A 25,227-nucleotide genomic window follows, 5' to 3' on the forward strand; every position below is an offset into this window, starting at 1 on the left:
CATCTCTCCAGTTACCATCTTCTTGTCTTAGTCAACTCCTTGTTCCACTTCTTCTTTGCCCCTCTTTAAACTTAAGTACCAAAGTCTTTCCAACCCCAAAGACATGAAACAAAAATGCTTTATGAAGATGATAAATCAATGATATTTAATTCCATTAGAACCATGAAAACCATTTTATTACTGTTTAATGTTATTTTGGACTATTTATGACATCCATTAGAACATTATGATTGCAGTTATGTTTGCCAGATCAGTGAACATTGTGCAGGCTTGTAACTGTTAATTGTAGGTTAATTGGTATAGCTACTAATATTATTATCACTAGGTGCCACACACATTTTTCCTATGTGATATAATTAACAGCTGCATTCCCCTTTCTTTTACAGGTTTTTTACCTTAAGATCATTTATGTTTTCACCAGTGATTTCCCCTATTTATGTACTTGTTCGTTGATTTCCAAATGATATTCTCTTTTATTCCTATATTATCATATTTTGTAGATCCAAACATCAGTTGAACATCCCTGATAGAGAAAAGATGGCGTTACGTTATTTGCCTGCCCTCTTAGTCTATATCAGGCAATTTAAACGTGATAAGACACCAATCAACCATTGTAATTGTTGTTCAGTTTTCGATGAATACGCAAATCAAAACCAAGGATAAAATAACCCTCAAATAAAATAAGCTTGGCTACCAAATATAACAGGATTAGATTGCTTTCTATTTTGATGTGTGTAGATGGAAAGCAAAAAATAAGTACTCTTGGAAAACATTCATCATAATTTAGACAGTACCAATTGTGCTAGTTTATTCAGTTGTAACAAAGATAAATATAGTCTAATATGTCTATACGTGTGATTTTGACAGTGAGGTGCAGCACTGTGCACTCTAAGCTGATGGAAATAATGCATTCTACATGGAAACCAACATAAATGTTTCTTATATCCAGGTCAAGGCTGGCCATAAGGCAAATCCATAGCGTGAACATACATACATACATACATACACTAATCCTCCTCCCTCCCACTCTGAAGCTCCTCTGCCTGTCCTCTACTTAGGGACCCTGATGAGAGCCTTGCAGCACCGGCTTCTACATGGCCCTGCAGCAGAGGGGGGTGGAAACTCTGATTCCCGATGCCAGCCTTTGCCAGTGCTACCCCCTTGTCCAGCAAAACTGGGTGCCAGAAAGTGATTTCTAGTCGGCATGGCATCCTGGGTTTGTGTACATAACAGTTTTTATTGTCATAGTTTTCATTGTGACACAGAGACACATTTTGTGCAAAAGCCTGAATATAAGACTACCCTATAGGAAAATAGTCTTACTAGAAAACATTAATTCACATGTAAACTATTTTTCATTTTTAATAAATACTATGATTGGGAAAAATTTATTTTTGTTTTTATTCCCTTTTATTTGCCAATTTGCCTCTGTTATGCACATCTGCCCCTAGTTATGCACATCTGCCCCTGGATATGCCTTATACCACCTTATATGCCACTCTGCCTCCCTGATATGCCACTATGCCCTCTGAAATGCCTTATAACCCCTATATGCCACTCTGCCTCCCAGATATGCCTTATACCCCCCTATATGCCACTCTGCCCCCAGATATGCTTTATACCCCCTATATGCCACTCTGCCGCTTCTCCCCGGCTATTCCACCTGGGCTTCTATGACTGAGCACCGGAAGGTCATGTCACACTGGTGATCCATCATAGAAGTCCCAGCGGAAGTGCTGGGCACACAGACATTCACTGGCTGCCCCCACTAGAGGGAAGGAGAAAACAGGTCCCCTGCAGCACTGCGGGGGATCCTCCTATCTGGCAGCTAGAGACCATCTGCGCAGGCAACCTCCACTTTTGCCCGTCACTTCCACTGGGGCTTTTATGATGGAGCACTGGAAGGTCATGTCACGCCAGCGCTCCATCATAGAAGTCCCAGTGGAAGTGCCAGCAGCAGCGGAGGTTGACTTTAGTCTTATAGTCAGACATCTATTTGAGGTCCAATTATAAGATGACCTTGAATATAATATGTTTCAGAGTATATGCTCTGAAAAAACCTTGTCTTATACTCAAGCAAATACAGTATTTATTCTTGACCCATCAGAGTGTTCTTGCCTGAGTTACCAGCATAAGTTTTACATATGGTTGTATTACACATGCTCTAGACCATTACTATCAAGGAACTAGGGTTGCAGAGGACTGTCTACTCTGTTTACAGTTGGGTTTTTCCCTGTTTCCCCATTCCCACAAAAGTATAATCATACCCTTCTGTTTACAATCCATCGGATCACCATTTGCCTTGCCCTGCACCAAACCGAGACCTAGCTACAAACCCATGGAACTGTGCGGTAGCTATTAACCGCGGCAGTGCCCGCCGACATTTGGAACGGAGTCGCTACAGACACCTCTTGTCCCACCACGTCGCTCTATTGGGGTTATGCTGTGCTCGTGGTCGGCAACACTCTGAGGTGTTACAGAGAGGGAGCACATTTGGGTTTTATTACCCATTTTTGGGACCCACGTTTACCCAGCGCTGCTATGGAACTCTGGCCCGGTACCACGCGGACTATTCCCAGGGACGTTCCCGACGCTGTCGCTAAGGGTCCTTCTTCTCCTGTACCCCAACTTAGTTTCCATGTCCCAGCAGTCACTGTGTCTCCAATCTGGGGAAAAAGAAGCAGTTTTTTGGGGTTAAAAGCCAGGTCTTAGTTTGTAATGCTTTTGCCCACTAACTTTTGTATAAAAGAGATATTCTTGTTACTGCACCACAGTGTATTTAAGTAGATGTTGCTTGTATTTGCCAAGTGTCTAAATGATTTGAATAGTGGATGGCAGTACACAGGGCCATCCTAGATCAAGTGGCACCCCAGGCAAGAATTTTCTCCTGCACTCCCATTATTTTACATAGATGGCACTATTTTCAGTGAAGAAGCAGTACGAGTAGGGTGCAGAATAATTATTTCTTATGCAGAGGCAGCTGAGCCAGGTACACAGGGGGCATCACAACCAAAAAGTGCTCTGACCCCTACTCTGTATAGCTTCTTTACTGCTCAGAGAATTGCTCCCTGCATGTCATTCTGCGCACCATCTCCCTGACTTATACACACACTATATGCGAACACATACGCACAGCGAAATTAGGCAAATGAAATTGCCAACTAGCATAGTAATGCTAATTGGTATAAAATTGATTCACTGAAACCATTGCCATGATTCCCTTAAACTATTAGATACTTGTAGCTAATATAGGGTTGAGCAGATTGTAACGTTTCCTACTAGCTACTAACCTGTTCTTGGAAACTGCTGTACATGACCTTTGTCCTTTTCCCGTGTATTCTAGTTTTTCTTTTCTCTCTCTCTCTGTACTTCTAAGAAAATCATGGCTAAATCTATGGTTCTGAACCACTTTTCCATGGTAATGTAGGGGGCTGATCTTGCTCTACGTAGATTAGTAGAACAGCAAAAGAAGAATTTGAGAAGCAAAAAATATGAGTAAAGTTTGTAACCACCTTCTATGCTTTAGTTCTGCTGGCATAATGTTTGCTTCCATCTGGAGAATAGTCCTTTATGGTCCCAAATGGTCATCAGTCAGCATTGTAAGACAATTGAGTTTAAGGCAAGGAAGGTCCTGTCTTAAAGGATTCAGCTGTCTGTTTTGTAAGAGATTTATCAGCAAATGCCATTACAAGATACGTTGAAATGCCCCATAAAATATATATAAATGAGGTTTGATTGTAGTGAAGTACTTCATTACTATATTTAAATAATTATTATAGCTGAACCTTTACTTTATGCTAAGGACCTTTGTTCTTTATTTAGTCTAGAACATTATTGTAATATTTACATAGTTTTGTTAACTTTGCATTTGTTAGAATGACCTATGATCTCTCTAGCTGTGAAAATTCTTACAAATGTATCAATGGTTCTTATCATGCCAGCCTTCAATCTAATAGTTTGGTTAACTCTTCAAGTGTCAAGTCAAAATGAAAATAAATTATACAATTATTATTATTATTATTTTTACTCTTTTAACTAATAAAGCTGTAGGCAGATACATAAGCATGATGTACAATATATGTGAATGAAATAGCATTAGTACAATCAGGCTAGCCATAGGTTGACCTTGCTACAAAAAAGGTGAGTAATACCCAGCTGGAAAAAAAAAATAACACCATTAAATCCTGCTTGATTACCTAGAACATTTATTCCAAAATGAATAATTCTTTATTTTAATATGATAGCATAAAAGTTTTCAGGAAGGACCGGGGGGAGGGCCGTCACTTAAACAACCTTATATTTTAGAAATAAGTTTGTGATTAAATCCTTAATGGTTACAAATGATCTGCTTTTATTTTGGAATAAATGCTGTCCAGCATGATTTTTCTGATTCCTAAATCTATTCTATATATATTAATTTACCTATATATTTTTTATATAGAATTTGTAAATCCTGATTCTTTCACTTTGGAAGGTGGTCCCCAGTAATGTATAGTGGTAGGGTTGTAGTGGAAATGTAAAGTTACCACTCCTGTGAGTAGCATTGCATTCTTGATGGATGCAGCAAGGCTTTTTGCATTTGGTATATGTGCCACCTAGTGGCTACATTGCGGTTCTACAATAAAAAAGACTGAAGCAAAAATTGTCTGACTGCGCAAACAGCATGGTAAAAATATCATATAGTTTACGGGATACAGAATAAAATCTATTGTATAATTAAAGACGACGATAAGAACCATTCGGCCCATCTAGTCCCTCATTTTTTTGATTTAGTCCTTGCTCTCATCTAAGATTCAGGATAGCCATATGCCTATCCCATGCATGTTTAAATTCCCTCACTATATTAGCCTCTACCCTTTCTGTTGGGAGGCTGTTCCATTTATCTAACACCCTCTCAGTAAAGTAAAACTTTTTTACATTACATATAAGCATTTGACTCTCTAGTGTCTTTGGCTTCTAGTTAGAAACCAAACGTAAATCAAGGTACCTCTGTCCATGGAGGAAAACATATTATTAGAGCATAGAAAAACATGTTAGTTTAGCAGTTGTTAAGGTGTTTGTAATATTACATTTGCCCTTATATCTCTTCTGTTCACTCTCAGTATCTCCTTTTCCTGATTAGCTGTCGCATCTCCTGTCGGCATCTAGTTCTACCTTTATGTACTGTTTTGATTTGACTGACTTGGAGTATATGGTGGTTTTAGTGTCAAGGGCAGTATTACCAGAAATTATGGCATAGCAGCAGCTGGCAAGTAGTTAAGAAAAATGGCCAATTTAAGAACAAATTTTCTCCTTATATTTGAGAGAGTGATACTCCAGTTACAGAAAACAGATGCTGTGTTTATAGTAGTCACAAAAAAAAAAAAAAATTCAACATGAACATAAAAACCTTTTTTCAGCAAGCTGGTAATAAAAATGCATTATATTTCACTCACCGATCTTTACATATTAGCACAAAGCCAAAGAAGGTTATTGGCATAATTAAGGAAATTAACAGCGAGACCAGGGCTGTAGCTTCCATGGGGCAACAGGGGCAGTTGCCCCAGGCACCGCAAGGTGAATGGCAAACTTAAGCTACCTGGTGGCAACCCCCTTGCACCTCCATATGCTTTCACAAGTGAAAATGCTGGACGGGACCTCTGACCTTGCCCCAGGCACCAAAAGCCCCAGTTATGACCCCTGAACAAGACAACCAGTGAGCCACAAATGAGCCAGTCTGAACTACTGGAAAGTTCTTGTGCTTGTCTGTACAGACCAAAACACGAGCCAAGTGTTGTGTGCTTAATTAGTATGGATCACAATTAATGATAGGGTTAGCCAGAATGTAACTTCTGAGGGAACACCAACAAGAACTTCAATTTCTGCATTTTTCATTTAGTATTATTAAAAACATCACACACAGAAAATGCTATTCTCTTTATAATTTCCTGGATTTTGTTTTCTTGCATGTTTTCTCACCTTAATATAAGGGATTGATGTCAACAATTCTGAGTAAGTAAAGGACAACAATACGACATGAACAAAAAGTCAATTTATTATATATATATATATTCTCTAGTAAATCATAATACCTTCTTGGAATTTAAACATTTCTTTATTTTCAGTGCTTAAAAATTATAATTTAAAATATTAAATACTGTCTATATACATAATCTTAACTCTTACATGACTGGACAGGGAGGAAAGGAGGAAGATGCAGCTGGGTTGAAATGTTTACATTATGTGCCTGCGAGTATTATCTGAGAAGTAACCTGGGCAAAGTAGGCCTTAGGATGCTTCTCTCTTATAGAAGGATGTGCAAGTTTAACATTTACTAATGAACAAGATTCCTTAAACTCTTTAGCATTAGAACAATAGCCAATGTATTTTGTTAGCCAACCTCAGAACTCTTAAGGGCTAAACAATGCCTGTGTATAAGGGTAGGAAGTGGAAGGATGCAATTTACATTATATTATATACAGGTAAAATAAGAGTTAATGTATGGCTTTATAAAGGTAGTTTATGAAGTGACTTCCCATAAGTTTATTTGTTTAAAAGCATTTTAAGAGAACCGGTTAGTGTGCTTACAACTGCAGCCATAGAACTTGAATGTCGAGCCAAAAGTTTAACATTAGGATCATTGAACACCTTGATGGAGGTTGTTTCGGCTGCCCTCAGCAAACAGAGGTAGTTTAACACCACCTCATCTATTTTAGCTACAATTTCTTGTTGCTGTGCTTCAGATTTCATCGCATTTACTAATCGCATGCAAGCTTCTGTTAAACAGCAGAGAATCTGAAAGCTTGAAGTCATCGCTGAGAGCATTTCCTCTGGGCCTTTGTCAGCCGTGGCCATTTTCTTGCAGGCACTTCCTAGCTGTCTGGATTCCACGGAGAGACGTTGCTTGTACTGAGACAGCTCGTGATCATAGAGATCTACCCTGACACCTTCCTCCTTTCCTGTGACATTTGATCTTATTAGGCAGAGTAACTCGTTAGCATCCTTTTGAGCAGCATAAAATCCCTCAGGTATTGCATAAACATGTTCTTTAAGTGCATTTATTCTTGCAATCTTTTCATCAAGGTTCATGTTGTGGAAATGACATTCAGTTTGCCCAGCTGTGGGAGATTCTGTTTCTTTGTTCCCACAGTCTGTGGGTAGAACATCACTTTCCTTTTGTATTTCAGTTGGTGCCTGTGGTAAATACACACAAGAGAGTTCCTTTTTTTCATTGTTGTTTCCACTGTCAACCACATTACATTCGGCATCGCCATCATCATCATCTGCGTTATCTCCTCTGTTTTGGAAGCAGTAACTAAAGGGACCTCGACATCTCCAGTTGCTTGCATCTAGTTTTAACAAAGGCAATGATCGTGACTGTTTCTGTACCTTTTGCATAGGACCAATAGCAGATGACCTCTTATCATCTTTGCTTTCACAGACAGCATTCACAGAACTGTGGGAACGGCTTTTGGATATTTTTTTCCCCAACGGCAGTTCGACTCTTTTTTCTGTTTTGAAAGGTCCAGCCTCAGTTCTATCCAAACACAAGCTTATTGAAGATATTTTCTTGTCTGTTAGGTCCACAACAGAGGACCTTGATATAACACTACTGCTACGTCTTAACACTCTCTGGTTTTGTGGCATTTTTAAGCTGCCTCCTGTTATGTCGTAGGGATGTAATGCCACTTCTGCTACACATGCCTGTTGCCCTTGGTGAAAGTAAAGAGAGTCTTGATTTTCAATTGGCACATTTGACTCTGAGCAAATGTTGGGTGATGCTAAAGGGTCTCCTTTAGGGTGTTTAAAAGTTGCAGGAGTGCCACCTCCTCTTCTTCCTTTTGCAGGATCTGTGAAAGCTACACTAGGGGTAGTAGAAAAACAGAGATATTTGTTAAGCATTTCTATAATCAATATCTGATATTATATTAAAACAATATTTTAAAAATAATTTATCCTGAGTAAAGTAGTATGTGTAGATGATAAAATGGATATTTGTGGGGGTTAGGGTTGGTCCTGGGTGTCTTTATATTGGTAATGACAATGGGAAGTAACTTTGTACAGCCTCATGCTGTTATATTTTATTATACTGCAAAATAATAAAATGTGTTTTAAAAAATGGATATTTGTATTATATGCAGCACAATTGTCTAGGAGTACATACAGTTATGTGCACAATGAAATCTAACAGCCTAGTGCCTGCAACGCAACATTCTACTGACTTCCCCAAACAGGCTAAAATACTTGAATACATTAAGCATCATGAAATCAAAACTGGTGTAGGCATAAAACAGCAAATATTCTAAAAATGTTCTAAACCAAAATCTAAAAACAGTGAGTGTGAAATGTATATTCTTCATGTAGCCAAGAGACAGGGAATATTAGACTGAAACAATAAAACAGCACACTGTGCCATAAGTAGTTAATTTGTAATACAAAGAGGTATTTTAACTTCAACTTTACTGTGTATTATGAAGGACCAATTTCACTGAATTCATCCTTCTGGCCCTATATAATTATTCAAAAGTCATAGCAATGCTTTAACTGTACATTATGCAGTGTCCCCTCCAAATATCATTTAACAGCACATTTAAATGTATTTTTGGGGAACTTATTGGAACAGTTACTTAATGCCAAAGATTAGCTAGTTTGAAAGATCAGTGTATAAAGAACTTACATTTGCCTGTCAATATGTGATATGATCAAGATAAAAACTGTACTCCATAGCTATAGCATATAACATGTTATTTAAATATACTGTATTTGCTCGAATATAAGATTAGTTTTTTCACAGCAAATGCTCTGAAAAATACCTCTCATCTTATATTCAAGGCTGTCTTATAATCCCACCTCAAATAGAGGCCTGACTATAAGACTAAGATCCGGTTCCCCGCAGCGCTGCAGGGGACCTGGATCCTCCTCTCTGGCAGCCAGTGAACGTCTGCGTGATGCGTGCAGACAACCTCTGCTGCTGCCCGGCACTTCCGCTGGGGCTTCTATGAGTGCCGGCGAGACATGACCTTCCGGTGCTGCATCATGGAAGCCTCCACGAAAGTGCCGGGTAGCAGCAGAGGCTGCCCCGCTAGACACCAGGGAGTCTGGAGCATGGGGGTCAAATCTAGGGATGCATTGGTTAGTCTGGGGGGGGCAGAGTGGCATATCCAGGGGGCATACTTAAAAATAGTTTACATGTGAATTAATATTTACTAGTAAAACTTTTTTTTTCTATAGGGTAATCTTACATTCAGGCTTTTTCTTTTTTACTAAATTAATATTCAAATTTTGGGGGTCTTATAATCAGGGTCATCTTATAATCGAGCTTTCCTTTTGTGTTGGAATACATATGAATACATCCTCCAAAGTATCTGCAGTTTTACCCAGATTATACACTCTGATACACGTTTGAGAACATCAAAATGTAAGAAAAATCATTGATTTTCGGCTTGGCCTATAGAAAGACAGATTTCCATAAATCACACTAGTAATTTGCTTAGTGGGTTTGTCAAAATCTTATCCTACTTTAATCATTTTGCCAAGACCTGAATTTACTTTTGGTAGTGATACAGCAAAAAAGACAGGTGAGTGTTAACAAGTACATTTGTGGTTTAGAAGTAGGCTAATGAATTTGTTACATGTTATGTAGTTAAAATTGTAACTAATGCTCTAATTTTAGCAGTTATTGAAATAGATATTTGCTTAATATTTACAGCTTTGCCATATAGTTTCCTAAAAAGGAGGGTTAACATGTATAAACAAACAGAATTGGTGATGTACCTGTGGTTTCTTTAATCTTTGAAATCCTATGGCACCCATCTCTCAAAGTGCCAAACAGTGGTTCTGTATTTATTGGTGTACTCATGTTAGGAACACTCATCCTGTGACAAGCACTTTCTGTTTGTTGGTGTAGTTCTGTATAAGATGTCTCATGATTGGGAAGGATGGATTGTCTTTCATCTGGAGTAATGTGGCCAATACTCTTCACTGATGCATCAGAGAGAATAAGCTTCGTATCTGAGGTACAAAGAGGAGATTCGATTGGAGTAGCACATGAGCTGCTACCTGTACTGCAACCTGCATCCACTGATGAACACTGGGAACTCTGAAGTGAAAAATGGCCCTCGCTGTGAAATGGAGACATGTTCTTGGCCATGTGGAACTCACAAACTCTTGTCATACTCTGATCAGTATCTACAAGTTTAGATATGTTGTCTGCAGAAGCATCAACATCTTCAGAGTCCCCAAGTTCTTTGAAAGAAGAAATACATTTCACATTCGCGATGAACATATCATCTGGTTTATTTTCTGTATTTATGTCTTCTTTGGAACCTGCTTCTATTTTCCCAACACCAGAAAGTCTTGGAAGTGTCTTAACATACGCTGCGTCTGCTTGCAATTTATCAACTGATGCTTTGTCAGTCGTGTTGTACCACCTTTGATTGTCTTTCCGAAATGCAGTTCTTTCCAAGTTAAAATTGCTTAGATGCTGGCAGTCCTTAGAAGGAAGTGTTTCAAATTTAGTCTTGATCTCACCATTGTTCTCTGGACGTTTATTTCCCAGCTTTTTGACTGTCACATTGACATCAAAATGTGTTTTTATTTCCCCATCTAACAATTTATTTTTTCTCTTACATGAATACACCAATGAGCCCATCTGCATCTTATTGAAATAATCTGTAACAGATTTTGTTTCCATTGTCTCTGGTTCCATTTCAACATTATCCGAATGGAGGATCTGTTTTGAAGGCACTGCTTTTGATTGCAGCTCCCCAGTTTGTCGATTTACTAAGGAAGGTGTAGAGTTCATTGGTATATTTACATTTGGATTCTTGGCCACAGAAAGCTCAGTTTGTTCTTCCATCAGAGATTGATATCCTTCACTGCTAGGTAAAATTACACGAACTGGGTTTTCTGTATGTTTCTGTGCGGCTGCTAAATCAGAACTTTCAGTCATTTCTGAAGAGTTTGTTTCATTACCAGAATCAGAGGATGACTCAGGACTATATGCTCTTAGAATTGTTACACCTGTATGCCATAAAAAAAGAGGAGCGTATTAGTGTTGCATTTGAATACATTTAGGATTTTTTTTTTATTTACATCCCTTTCGCATGCTTTCTTGTAGTATGGTTAAAATAAAATGTTTTTGAAAAAACTAAAAACAAACATTAGGTCCCAAAAATAAAAAAAAATAGGGATTGTACGTGAAATATGGCAAAACACAACAAAAAATGTGATGGTTCAAATGGATGGAATGGTGGATTGTTTCTATGCTAATGAATAAAAGTTACAATAGTGAAAGAACCTGAAGGATCATCTGTATGGCTTTCCTCTGAAACAGCCAAAGTTTCCAAGGTCTGAAGGTTTGAAACAAGAGCACCTTCTAAGATTGTCTCATTTTTTTCATCTGCGTTTGTTGGAACAGCATCAATAAGGGACACAGGAATATCCTCATTAGATATACTGACTGCTGATCCAGTACTTTCTTTAAATGATGTAGACTGATTCTGACAGTCCTCTTCATCGGAACTGTCTCTGAATCCAGGAGGAGGAGCAGCGATAGCCATGTTCAAGGAATGCAGCAAGAAGTCATCTTCGGTATCATCCCCTTCAGGAGGTGGAAGTGAAGTTAGATCAATAATGTCATCACTGGATCCTGACATGCTGAGAATATCTGTTCTGTTATCCTCTGGAACCAAGACATCTTCTTCACAGCTGGCTTCATCTTCATCCTCGACATCATCAGTATTTTCAGAATAACATATATCATGTAACAAAGGTTCTTCTATTCCTTCAGCAGCTCCAAATATTTTACCATCACTAGAAATATTTGCATAAACTGCATCTGCAGCAAAATTGATACTTTCTGTATCTGAGGACAGATCCAAGACTTTAACATCATTGGCATTATTTAAGTAAATCACACTTTGCTTATCTATCATTTCAGGGCTTTCATCCAGCAATCTTTCATAGCCAAGTGTCTGTGGATTTATTGCATCCAAGTTATGATCCCCGAAAATAAAAGATACTTTTGCACTCCTGGGAGAGTCTTGTGCTGTATTTGTGTGATCCAGGCCTGAGATGGATAATATTGATGGTTGGTTTCCTCTGAGGCTGTTCTCTAGGTCAATATGGTCACACTGTTTGGTTAGTTGCTGATCAAGTTGTCCTGAATTAAATGTAGTCTCTATATACAAGTGTCTGTGGTCTTTGTGACACAGTGGACTATCTGTGTTTCTCTGTTTCAAGTCTGTAAATATGGTTGGAGCTTCTTGATTCTCCTCATAGGCAAATATTGTTGATTTTGGTAAATAATTCCAATCACATTCATGATAATTATGCTTGGTTCGGATTTCATTTGCTAGAAAAAAACCCAATAAATTATGTATTAATGACAAATACTCTAAATGCATTTATAATGAACGATATATTTAGATGTGATTTTAAACAAAAACTGCAAAGTTTAATAAATGTTTTGATGTAAAAATAAAATTTAAATAATGTACCTGGTTCACGATTTGTTGCATTTTTATTGTTAGCCACATTAAATATTGAACGCCTAGAATCAACCAGCAATCGGTAATAACCTGCTGTTAAACAAGCTAAATTCATGGCGTCGGACGATTCCATAAGCAAAATGATGGGCTGTAAAAATAAAAACAAAAACAATCACACATGTATAATAAAGATATGTTTTAAAAAGCATTTGACCACGTTCATCAACTTTTGCCTAGCGCTACCGGTAAGTACAAACAAACTAAGGCATTCTCACGCTATGTTTCCACACTAATTCCCATTTAAAGTAGGTGTAAAACAGTAATTTCTGCTTTATCCTCCCATGAAATATTGTCCTTACTACATTTGAAACAGTCAATAAAACCAGTCAATGGAAATCAGTTGTTTCTGCTGATTTTGCTTAGATATAGATATCTTGATACTGATCATGTTGGTACACGCAGACTGAATTCAGCGAAATAAGAGTTTAGAAGGTCCTAGCCCACCTAGCAGGTCATAACATGAAACATACTCTTCTAGTCTAACTAGTAAGGGGCCATACTGTACAGGTACTTGGATGCATCTGTTTAAAATAAACTTTGACTTACAGCTTTATTGGAAACTTGCGAAAAAGACGTTAGAGGACACCTCAAATTACTAGATTTAGACAACAATTAAAAAGCAATAAAATGGAAAACACAGTAAAATGGAGGCATATATTTTGCATATACACAGCGTACATACTTTGACATCCAATACATGAAGCTCAACTCTAACAGTAATGTCGTCTTCTGTAAACATCTCAATGCGATTTACATGGCTGAAGTCTGCAAGCAGGGCAACAAGATTGGTTTTTGTGTTGATCACGTGGCTGATGCCGTATCGTGGCCCAACTAGCAAGGTTACATCTGAATGTTTTTCTCCCTGCTATAAATGTTGAAAATTAAAGGGTTAATAGATATTTACAGTGTGTGTGTTTGTTTGTTTAATTAGCCTGCGGAATCCAGAGTTCAAGTACAGACTTTAATAGCAAACATAAAAAATGCAACTACTGATTAAATGAATATGGATAGGGAGATTTATTTAAATGTAAATCAAATCAGACTTGTGATTAGTATTCACATCTCTTCTGAATATCATTTGCTTTAGAATTTATATATAAGACACCAACAACTATTATGCAAAAAGCCAACGTCCAGTTAAGTGTGACATTGAAAAAATAGCCATGTTATTGCTGGCTATTGACAAATATAAATCAGTTGAATATTTTTTGATGTGCCAATTGCTATAAAGTTAAAGTTTCAAACATTTGGTGGGTAAAAGCTTAAAAAGCATGGGTGACCGTTAAATGAAAATAATACTTACAATTAATTTAGCTTTAAATACACGTCCTCCATATAAGCGCAAGTCACTGAGAAACTTCAGATAGTGCACCTTGGCTTGTAGAGCAGATAGCTAGAACATAAAAAAATTTAATGGAAGAGGTAAATGTGTTACACAACAAAATGAATGATTTATGCCAGCTTTCCTGGTGATAATTCCTCCCTAAACACCTCGCTCTCAATCTGGAAGGTAGGAAAGGGGTGGAATCAAGACTATTGGCCATACACATCTCCTGTCTCCTGTACGGAAATGAGATATACTCTATGCCAGCCAGCTCGAGCACCGGCTCAAGTTCCAGGAGAGCCACCAGACATGCTCAAGAAAGCTTTCCTACCAGTGATTAGTTAAATATGCCAAAACTGTTGCCAAAATACTTTAATATTCATACTTCCTACATCCTGCACTGGAGTATCCCTTTAAATACATATATAATATATTAATCAATACAAAAGCATCAACACATTGAAGGATATTTATGTTTCAGTCTATCATAACTGACATTGCAATGGTGATTTATCTTATAGCCTGGATTAATGTTGAAAATTAATGTTTTCAAATTTTTCTATGTTGTGTTCATAGTATAAATGATTGTTTCTTTTCTTGACATTCAACATTCAATAGCTGTAAATGTTTTACCTTTTTGCCTGGGGGAACCAGGTTTTGATTCGCTTTGACAAGGTGCGAAAGTGCTTTTTTAATGTTCTTTTCTTTCATGCTTTGCAACACGGCAGATGGCAGAAATGTCTGCAAACCCCATTCTTTTCTGTAAGAAAACGAACATTCACAACAGTCCAAAAATATCCAGGAAAACAACTTTGTTTTTGTTTAATCAATAAACTTAAATATATAAAAACACACCACAAAAACAGAAAATAGTTTTATAACATAATTAAATACAGTGTATGAGGAGACTAAATTGATATTGGATGGGGATGCTAACATGCTCAGATTTATTGTCCAGGCAACCCTGCTAACTGCACGCTATCCAGTCCTATTCAACACAAATTCGGTAAAAGGGGCTACATAGAAATGTATAAGTGCTGCCTGAAGTCCTTGTTAGGCTAGACAGGTATGAAATCACATGTGAAATAGCACGTAAAACACATAAACAAGAAGTGGATCAAAATGGTTATACTATGCAGAACTTTGACAAGTGTAGGTTGGAGTGATGACACTGGGAGATGCAAAGGGCTTAAAACTCCTGTTTGCCAGTGATTAAAGCTAACACATTATTTCTCCATAATGCCAGTTTCAAAACATTTTAATAATGGTATTGTGAATTCTGTATAGGAAGAAAAAAAATAGAGTCCGACACCTCCACCCCTTATACAGAACACCTAACAGGTTTCCCGCACAATGGCCAACCCTGCGCAGTACCTAACTCTCTTACATGCATTTGACAGAGAAGACAGGGAGAAGATGCACAAGAGGCAGTAAACACTGGCCTGTAACTAAATAAGCTTTTTTTCACTTAATGTGTGCTTTTATTTTAACACTTTACAACCACTCCAAGGGGTAAGGTAAAATTAAGTCACATATTTTTATCATTTTGATTACTACTACTACTATAATAATAATAATAATAATAATAAATAAATACATTTCTGGTTTCATTTAAAAAATCTTTTACTCAAATAAAAAAGCCAATGAAAAACCATGCTAAGTAGTTTTTCATATTTGTTCCAAGTGTAGAAAAACCCAATGTTATAGGGCAATAAGTACAAGTAGCATATTGAAATCCAAAATTTATTTTTTTTGTAGCGATAGTACCAATGGAACAATGATATATGCCATGAATCCTTGAATCACCTCCCACGTGTACATATTTTTCAAAAATAGACAACCTAAACTTTGCCAAAGAGGTTTTGGCAAACATTTTTGATAATTTTTTAACAAAGATTTTAATTCAGGTATACATGTACTAATAATTTAGGGGGTTACCAATACCCATAATGTAACAAATATATGTTCAGCAACATATTCTGAGTGATATACAGTGATACCACCCATGCATCGGGTGCTAAAGGCCACATTTGGGACATACGCATTTCAGTTTTTCAAGTTAGACTTTTGACATCTTGTCATCTTATGGCCATGTCCTATTTTGGGACATCTTTGAAGCCGGCCAATTCAATTTAGACCCTTAAAGCCATGTATTTTTGAAAACTAGACAACCCAGTGTATTTCAAATGCTGGTATTTTAATATTTTCACAATATAAATCACATAACAAAAAAACTCAAACTGCACATATTATAAAAAAACTGCTTCTGTGCAAGATTGCTGCTTATGCCAAAGAATATGCCAAGGAACATCATGGGATGTTCCTGATTGGATGTTGCCGATGGTGGCGCCTTGCCGCTGGAAAGAGTGTTTCAAAAGTGATCAAAAAAGTGATTAGGAAGCTGTTAAGGCATTTCAGAAACACCAGCTGAGAGCTTCCTAAGAGCACTGCCATATTTAAATACATAGTGTCTTTCAATAGAGCGAATGTGATTGCTCTACGGGGCCCACACATTTTTTGTGCTCCTGAATGCCTCAATGTCGAGGCATTGCAGCAACACTGTTTGAGCGAAGAAAGTGATTGTTGATTGCTTTCTAAGCTTGTTTAACTCCATGATGTGCCTGGCATGCCATTACTCTTTTGACTGTATATTTTCCCATGATGTGTCTGGCACATCATTGGTCATTAAAGGGTTAAGAGAAATACAGTTATTAGTAATTCATTTACAAATGGATGTTTTATGTTTGTTCTTGCAAAAATCTAAAGAATAAACCAGTTTATCACAGACTGTCAATGTCAACTATGTCTAGTCTAATACATGGTTCAGTGAAATACAGCACACTAATACCTTGAACCAAAAACCAAACTTAATTTAGTGAATGAATAACCCTCTCGGTAACATACTCTATGTACTTCAAAGAGATTTTCTGTGTTTGTTTTGTGGTAACTGTTGCAATGTACATCTGCAGTGCCGCCAGTCTCAGTGCAATGTCATATTTCAGCTCTGGTCCAAATCTCTCGTGAACAACATCATTGCAACTCTGCAAAATACCATTAGATGGAGCATTAGTTTCACATAATAGCTTCTCTTTTCATATTATTGCATCTAGATTTAGCAGCACATGCTACAGATGAAAACATAGATTAAAACCAAACACTTCCAAAAACACATAGACATTAAAAGAACAGATGTCCACTCTTAAAGTCCACAATCCTCTTTTTATTGCAGTACATCATATACTAAGGGAAGTTGTTCTGACATGCTGTTGATATCTAACTTTGAGGAATGAATGTGAAATAAAAATAATGCCCGGATGGTGCAGGAGTGAACTGTACCTTCTCACCAATGCTAACTCCAGGAGATGCTCATGTTATGACATTGGAAGGAGGGTGCCCTATGGAGCTCTAGTATGTTACATTTGAATTGATTTTCTATTCACATATAATGGTTTAGAGTGCATTTTAAAGATAAACCACTATGCAATGATGCACAGCTCAGTTAAGGACAGCATGTGTGACATCATTGGTCATTTATCAAACACTCCAATTAATTTAAAATTACCAATACTGTCAACTGTTGGAAGGCTAAGTAACCACATGGTGCACTATTATTTTATGTAATTTTTGGCAGAAATAATGCTGTTAAGATGACAGAAAAAAGGTGAGAAAAAAAAATCAGAAAAAGGAATTCTAATATCTGATATAAGCTATAGCCTTGTTACCTTCAAAATCGTTAGTCACACAGGGAGGGGCTTAAAGTAAGGACCAATTAAAGCACACATGCTGTAATCTGCCTCTTCCAGCCCCCTCTACTCCTCCCTGCTCTCGCTGCTCTGACCCACCACCTCCTGCTCCCCTCTGATCCTCTAAGCTCTGTTCTGTCCTCTCCACCCCCATCTGTTCCTTCCTTCCCCTTCTGGCAAGGGAAGGTGAAGTACAGAAGAAGGGAGGAGATGATAGTTGAGGGGAGTGTAGGAGAGGAGAAGGTAGGTTAGTACAGATGATTTGAGGTAGGGAAGGAGAGAAAAAAAGAATTGCCATTTCATTTCTATGATGGGCACATATGCTAATATGTACATATTGCAGCAAATCTCCACCATCGATCAATCACATTTTTTTTTTTTTTTATGATAAGAGACAATTTATAAGATAGTACAACTGCAAATAGTTTTATATGTTAGAAATACAGACATGTAGATAAGATTCTTTATTATAGCTGAAACTGTGAGCAGTCTTGGTAATTTTTGTTAATTCTGTAATTATGGGAAATTATTACCGCTATATAATATGCTTTCTGTGTCTTGTTTTGCATCTTTCAAATCTTGTATCATATGCATGCTCTTACCTGCACATACAAATATTCAAAGGCAACTGGGTCCCTCCGGAGTAAGTCAATTGGATCCTTTGGAACAAAGCTAATTCTGAACAAACACCTCATTGTGTGTGAGCTGGGTCTCTGAGTCACCTAGATACAATTGACAGAAACGTTTATAATGGTGGCAAGGCAGTCAAATGCTATTTGTTAGCAAGAGCACTTTCAAACTAGAAAAATGGTCTTTATCACAGTATGATAGAGCTAGCACTTTGTTATCTTTTGTACAATGATCATTGCTATTGTTAATATTACAGTTCAATAGCCAGTGAAGATATAGATAATGGTTGCCTTTAATGTGTAGGAGTGTCCAATTTATGAATCGATACAAATCGTAGAAATACTATCTTGGAATTCTACATGTGTTTCATATATAGAGAGGTATTTTATACGATTGCACGAAACAAAACTCACCATTTGGAAAAATGTATATTTAAAAAGAAAACAGACTGAGATTTGTATCCAAGAAAATAAGGATTTGTAGCAGAAACAAACCTGAGTTAGTGTCTCCTGTTCATGTAACAAAACAAGTTTGGTACCAGCTGCTTCTGTCCTTTGTTCCAGCATCAAAGAAAAGTGTTCGATGCACTTGATGGAAAGCTTCTCTTGGAGTGTTAATATAACATCCTGCAAAGCAGTATTCTTTTAATAAAACTATATTAAAACATTCTAATGAATCAACATTTCTGCATTATTACATAATTGTAGGCTTTTTATTGGACTATCTCAAATACATTTTTGAATATCTATAAATATATATCTATCTATCTATCTATATATATATATATATATATATATATATAATGCAAAATATGATTTTACGTTATAAAATAGCATTTTGTAAAAAAATAAATATTCCCATAGTCAAGTAGAAGATGTCTGACATATCCTGCCTTTAAAGGGGCACATCTGAGATAAAACCATTGTAAAGCACAACAATTCTATCACTTACATTATTATATCTATGATACGTAGTTTAGAAACCCAGTAACCTTTGACCAGATTTGGACATCGTCTCTTTTTCTGGGTATGAACGTAAGCCCTCCGAGGTAAATAATTGTCCAATATAAGGGACAACACAGTCTGAAGTTTATTTTGTTTTTGCTTTTAGAGTAATCTTTGTTGCTCGCTCTAAAAGTCCAATCAGATTGTGGCTATAGTTTTGACACATATCTATAATTGCCTGCAAGGTGACCTCTAATTCTCTGAGCATTCAGTGCAGTCATGAATTAATTCATTGTGTAAAGGCCCAAATGTTGGTCTTTGTTCTCTACTTCATGCTCAACTCCTTCAGGTGATTCTCAATCTACAGTCTCATCCACACTGGGAGTAACCATTGCATTTTCCTCATGTGTAGGGCATGGTCCTCCTCTTTCTCTAGTAGTCTGTTGTACTAAATCTGTATCTTTCATATATAATGTTGAATGCTGGTTTAAAGTGTGCTTCTAATGCATCTAGTGTTTCCCCAACATCCTGCTTATCTTCCCCAGACATAGAAAAGTGCTGACAAATGGCAATCTGTCCCCATTACAGAGTATAAGAACGCAACATTTGGATCGTTCCTATCTTGCTCAGTTGTTGTTTCATAATCCCCCCCCCCATTGGACCATGAAAAAGGTCCAGTTTTCAGCCAATTGGTAGTCATAAAACATCAACATTCACAATCTGCAATAGCCAAACTCTCCTTAGGTGGCAGTAGTACTTACATGTAGTGGTTTACATCTGTGCAATTCCTCTCATTGTATGAGGTGGGAGGGGACAGAGGGCAGTTTTAGGAGGAACCAGCCATGCGAGGAGGACAAATCATTGGGAAAGTAGCCAGCAGGATGGGTATAGAATGGGAAAAACTACTGACATGCTGTCCAATGCATGCAAGCTTCCACTATGCACATACATTTAATGACTATTGTGTGACCACTGGCCATCTGTCTAAGAAATAACACTGCACTGAACAGAATTAAAGGATAGCGTGCCCGACTAACCTTGAACTTATTCTAGTAAGCATGATTTTTCAACAGTTAGAAATAATTAAAATATGCAGAACGTGAGCAGAAAATAGGCAGGTGTGCACAGTGTTTGGATTAAAGGAGTGGAAGTTATTCGGAGGAGCCAATGAGCTATTATTATAATTAAAAATAGTTAGAATGATTGCAATTTCCAGAAAATATCAGCCATGCCTCAAAGAGTAAATACATTCCCTGTTTGTATTTACATCTCTCCCGCATAGTTTCTGTGGCAGAGACAGTTGGCTCGGATTGTTAGAAGGGATTTTTCAAATACAATGAAACAAGTACTGGAAAAGCAGATAGACACATTAGGTAGATTAGTATGTCAATTAAACTCTGCCGGTTGCAATACTGCAGCTTAGTCTTCTAGCTTTCATTAATGAAGGACAGGGAATCTGCCGAAGACCAAAATACTTTTCATGTCTTATTATGCATGTCCAAATCCAAGTGTTGAAAGTTGATCAGAAATGTGATTCCTCCTGATAGAAGGATATTAAGGCATAATCTTCTTATGCTGGCAATTATAATTATCGCCTTGCACAAAAGACAAAAAGAGAGTGACTGATTTCCAGATGCAAACATGTTATGCCTATTGACCCATATACTGTGCATCATAATAAATAAGACATTATTTCCTTAAACTATTTTTCCTGCTATGCAATTCTTCTCGCTCAATATTTTTCCATGAAGTATAGTAGCAAAAATAAATGCATTTTCATTTGGTTTTGTTCTTTGATTGCAATTTGTCTTTATGCTGACAGATTTTCTTTTGTACATTTTTAGTAACTCCGGTAATGTATTCTGGAACAAACCAAACTGTGTGAAAACAAATGAACATGACTGAGAGCCTCAGGCAGTGGTATGTGCATAAAACCTTTCTGTTCCTGAGCTACAAACAAATATACAAACATCTGTAGGTATATGTTAATATATTATATAAAAAAACTAAGAGTGAGCAAAAGTAAGTGTCCTAAGGGGACTCAGGAGCCCATCTCAAAAGAAAATTCTGGTCCCAGGTACCAGTGATCTGAAATTATGTATAACCCAAATATGAATTCCATGAATTATACCAGGTTGGACCCACAATGGGGAGCAATGCATACCTAGGGTTGTATTTGTGTTCATAGAAAAACATTGATCTTACCTTTATAGAAGTACCACTGTCGAAACGAAATGATTTGGTTTGCCCATTTTCTAAATATACCTTCAGGACATTTGGCATGAAAAGGAGGGAATTGTCTTTCATGGTTTCCTACGTAGACATGAAATATGTGTAGAGACATTTAACACAAATCACATAAAAATATCAATTAATAACAAAGATTTAATTAAACACAGGAGTCTTTTCCATCATTACTATTTTGCAGGGTTTCTGTATAACTGAGCAGGCTTGTACTGGCTGGGGTTAGACTCAGAATGGACATAGGAATGCGGCATTGGCCATGCTGCAACCCACTATAACATGATCTCCTACAGTCGGTCAACAAGGCTTCCTTATACTGTAGATGGGGCTCATTTAATGGCTCCACAAGATGGGTCTGGGTCTCGCTTGTCACTGGTGGAGCTCAAGCTATGTGTGCCCAACTCTAGTTTTGTGTGCAATTGTTAAAGAACTGTCAACAACACAGCTTTTGGCATAATTAAATAGCTGATGTCTTTGCCTTCCAAACAGTGTTCCAGAGATGTTTGGTTCTTTTAAAAACATTTAAAAAGCTTCTATGTTTCTATGGCAACAACCTGTTGGTTCCTGCTTTTGTGCCACGTGACAATTTAGCATTCCCTGGTAAAAAAACAAAAACATGTATTTTTATAATACCAGGATTAAGGGTGCATGACTATTTCTTTCTTGACTGCCAAAAACTGGACAAATTGAATAACTAAATAGTGGCTTACATGCCATTTGTAAAGAAATTAAAGGGGTTATTCCGAGTAATGGGGCAGAGGTTAAAATGTTGCTTACTATATATAAATGTGCTGGGCGTTTTGGGTATTTTAAGGTTGTTTAATTTCTTTTAGGCATTTCTATTAGGATGTCACTTTGCTTAATATGTTAACACCCTTTGACGTCGGTGATTCATTCATTAACAGAAGACCTACTTTTCACTATGACTCAGATAAGCAAAAGGAAAACCTTCAACAACCAAACTTCTGTTTCAGTCGCAATAATTTTTCTTTTCACTTGATAAGTCCTCTAAACAACAATTCTTTTGTTGTACTTTATCATCTTGTGACTGTTACGCACAAAGTTATAAAAATATTTGTATAAGATGATCCGAAGAGAAGTAGATATAATTTAATCGGATCAAGTGTGTGCTGTTCCATGGTTTCTTAAAAATGCTAAGCTTTTGTGATAGAATTTCAATAAGAGATGGCCTTACCATTTTTGCAGTAAAAATACCAAAAAAATAGAAACTACACCGAACCAGATAATGCTATTTACTTGCACATTGGCTGCAGCCAGTGAAATTATTTCACTGATTTTGTTCAGTTGATTGCAATTACACTCATCAAAAAGCCTGGTAGCAGAAAAAAGAAGGTATTTTATCTAGATCTAGCTTATTTTGGCTCCGAGTTTATAGTTAAATTAGCATCTGCTAGCTCTGCAACCTAGTGGTGATGACTTTTGAATTATAATTGTAAAGGAACTATTTTAACTACATAGCATAATCCATTGTTGGCTGTTCCTCTGTTTTCCTCATTGACATTATTATTTTTTGTTCTATATAGAGCCATGATATTCCGCAGCTCTGTACAATGGTTAAACAGGACATAACAAGTAGTATATAACATAACAATTTGACTTACAGAGACAACAGGTAAAGAGGGCCCTACTCAAGCGAGTTTACAATCTAGACATGCCACTGGAATATCAATTGGGGGTGGTCTAGATGGGGAAGATTATTAATTTAGATTGTTTTGTGACCAGTACAAAGTGACCAAAGTACATTGGTAATTGGTACTCTCCAAAAACCCTCAGTAACACTTTTATGAGATTCCATACCAGTAATTTGGAAGCTGAGACAAGAAATTAACTGTGTTGGTGTTATAGACCTGTACTTAATCTACCCCCCTTCTACAATGAATTCTGTACACGAGGATGGTGACAACCAAATCTGCATTTAAATTTGAAATATATCTAGTGCATATAATCCACATTGTACTTACAGTGACCTGACCATTGATTATCACTTCCTCTGAGAATCGAACTTTGACAGGATTGGACTTCAATCTTGCTTTTTTTGCAGCACTGATAAATGCTGACTTTGGAGACTTTAAAGAAAAAGAAAAAAAAAACACTACTATGATGAAAGAAGACGACAACATGCAAGTCAGCCATTTTATGTTTAATTGACTAATGCCCTAAATTGAGTCACTGACTACTTTGGAACAATTTACAGCTTGTTCATTTTATCCCTGCAATAATCTATAAACTAGATTGAATCAGGCCCGTGGATGCTGTTTACTGCTATTACTTATGATGCTTTCATATAAGCACCCATTCTGAAATGAAACATTTTGTAAAACTGGAACAAGAAGCTGCTGTTCTGCTAAATCCAATTTTGAGGCAATGGTTGACCATAGTGTTAAATCAGCTTAGTTAGCACATAAAGTTTAATTAAGTAACTAAAAATCACAGAAAAACTCTACTAATTGCAATCACATCTTCAGTTCGGCTGTTTACAGTGTCTGCTGTCAAAACCAATCTTTGTTAGGTTCATTGACCAAACCTTAACCTTTAAATGGGACACATACACAAATTCAACGTAATTAATGATGCTTTCATTTACAGAAAAAAGCCCTTAAGCACTCACACAAATGCTGTTAAAGTAAAATAATTGGCCGTTGAATCATCACAAGTGAACAGTTCTGTTTTTTTTAAACTTCTAAAATGCAAAAAAGTACACTTTAAACCAAATATAGTTTTTAGTATATTGCAAAATAAAAAGGACAGGACACTTTCCAAGTATAGTAAGATTACAAGCAGCTCCACAACTGCTATTTTACTTTTTAATATCAAAATTTAAATTACATGTTTTCACTTCTTTTCCATTGTATGAGTGCCCCTTTACAGGGTTAAGGTTGTGATTAAGACATTGGAGAGTGTCCTTCTTGGGTTGCAGCTGTACATTTTTGGAAACTATTCCCCTCTTACTTTATATTTTTGGGTTATCGCGTTTGCACTGATACCACTTTATTGCTTTTGAGTTAAACGTGCGTTCGTATAAATCTCTGAAACCGATGGAGACCCCAGAGAAAAAGAATTGCAAAACCACCAAAATTTTGTTAAATTATTTTCGTTTGCCTGCTATAAATAGAGTGATCTCACCCTCTCACACATTTTCTGTGACTGTTGCCAGTAATTACAAGATGTTGCTTTATCTGGGGTCATACAGGCTTAAACGAGCTATGATTAGCATTTTTGGCAGCATTCCCAGAAAACGTGGTTAGGGTTCAGAGTGGGTACATGTTGTGAGCATTCAGAGCCCAATAAACCTAACAGGCTGCTTATAAAGTATTAGCAAATGCAAACTCCACAGGAAACAATCAAGGAGAAGGTGTAAAAGGGAAAAAAACAGTGCAATGCCAAATATATCTTTACTGAAAAAACTATCTGAGATCACTCTAAAATTAAACTTTTAACAATATCTGTAAAAATCGTAACCAAAATGCCATGTAATATTATAAAGGTACAACGATTAGGAAAAATAAAGATCTCAGGGGTTCTTTTGACCTTAAGTTACTTCTACTGGGAGGCTGTTCAACATATCCAGCCCCCCACAGTAAAGTAAATCTTCTATACATTAAGTAAGACTTTGTTACATTAAATAAAACGTAAAAACATCAGGGGTCCTGTGGACCTCAAGGTTCTTCTGCTGGGAGGCTGTTCTACATATTCACCAGCCTCTCATTAAGTAAAGCGTTAGTAATATGGAAATTACAATTAACAATTTCAGTGTCTGTAAGGAAAGCTGTGCATTAATTCACTTCTACAGA

At 36.9% G+C, this 25,227-nt stretch overlaps 1 protein-coding gene across 1 annotated transcript in view; it reads right to left on the reverse strand.

Moving 5' to 3' along the window:
- Positions 1-6,016: 6,016 nt before the first annotated feature.
- Positions 6,017-25,227, reverse strand: part of FRMPD4 (FERM and PDZ domain containing 4) — a 169,960-nt gene continuing 150,749 nt past the window's right edge. Inside the window, exons 6-17 of the mRNA XM_053455038.1 lie at positions 23,398-23,502; positions 21,377-21,484; positions 18,722-18,853; positions 18,200-18,319; positions 16,759-16,895; positions 14,488-14,614; positions 13,834-13,923; positions 13,213-13,395; positions 12,480-12,618; positions 11,279-12,334; positions 9,754-11,001; positions 6,017-7,838 (exon numbers count right to left, since the gene is read on the reverse strand). Of these exons, the coding sequence (XP_053311013.1) occupies positions 6,523-7,838; positions 9,754-11,001; positions 11,279-12,334; positions 12,480-12,618; positions 13,213-13,395; positions 13,834-13,923; positions 14,488-14,614; positions 16,759-16,895; positions 18,200-18,319; positions 18,722-18,853; positions 21,377-21,484; positions 23,398-23,502 (4,761 nt within the window). The 3' untranslated portion in view covers positions 6,017-6,522. The remainder of the gene's footprint in view (positions 7,839-9,753; positions 11,002-11,278; positions 12,335-12,479; positions 12,619-13,212; positions 13,396-13,833; positions 13,924-14,487; positions 14,615-16,758; positions 16,896-18,199; positions 18,320-18,721; positions 18,854-21,376; positions 21,485-23,397; positions 23,503-25,227) is intronic.

Source organism: Spea bombifrons, chromosome 2 (genome assembly GCF_027358695.1).
Source record: "Spea bombifrons isolate aSpeBom1 chromosome 2, aSpeBom1.2.pri, whole genome shotgun sequence".
Taxonomy (NCBI): Eukaryota; Metazoa; Chordata; class Amphibia; order Anura; family Pelobatidae; genus Spea; species Spea bombifrons.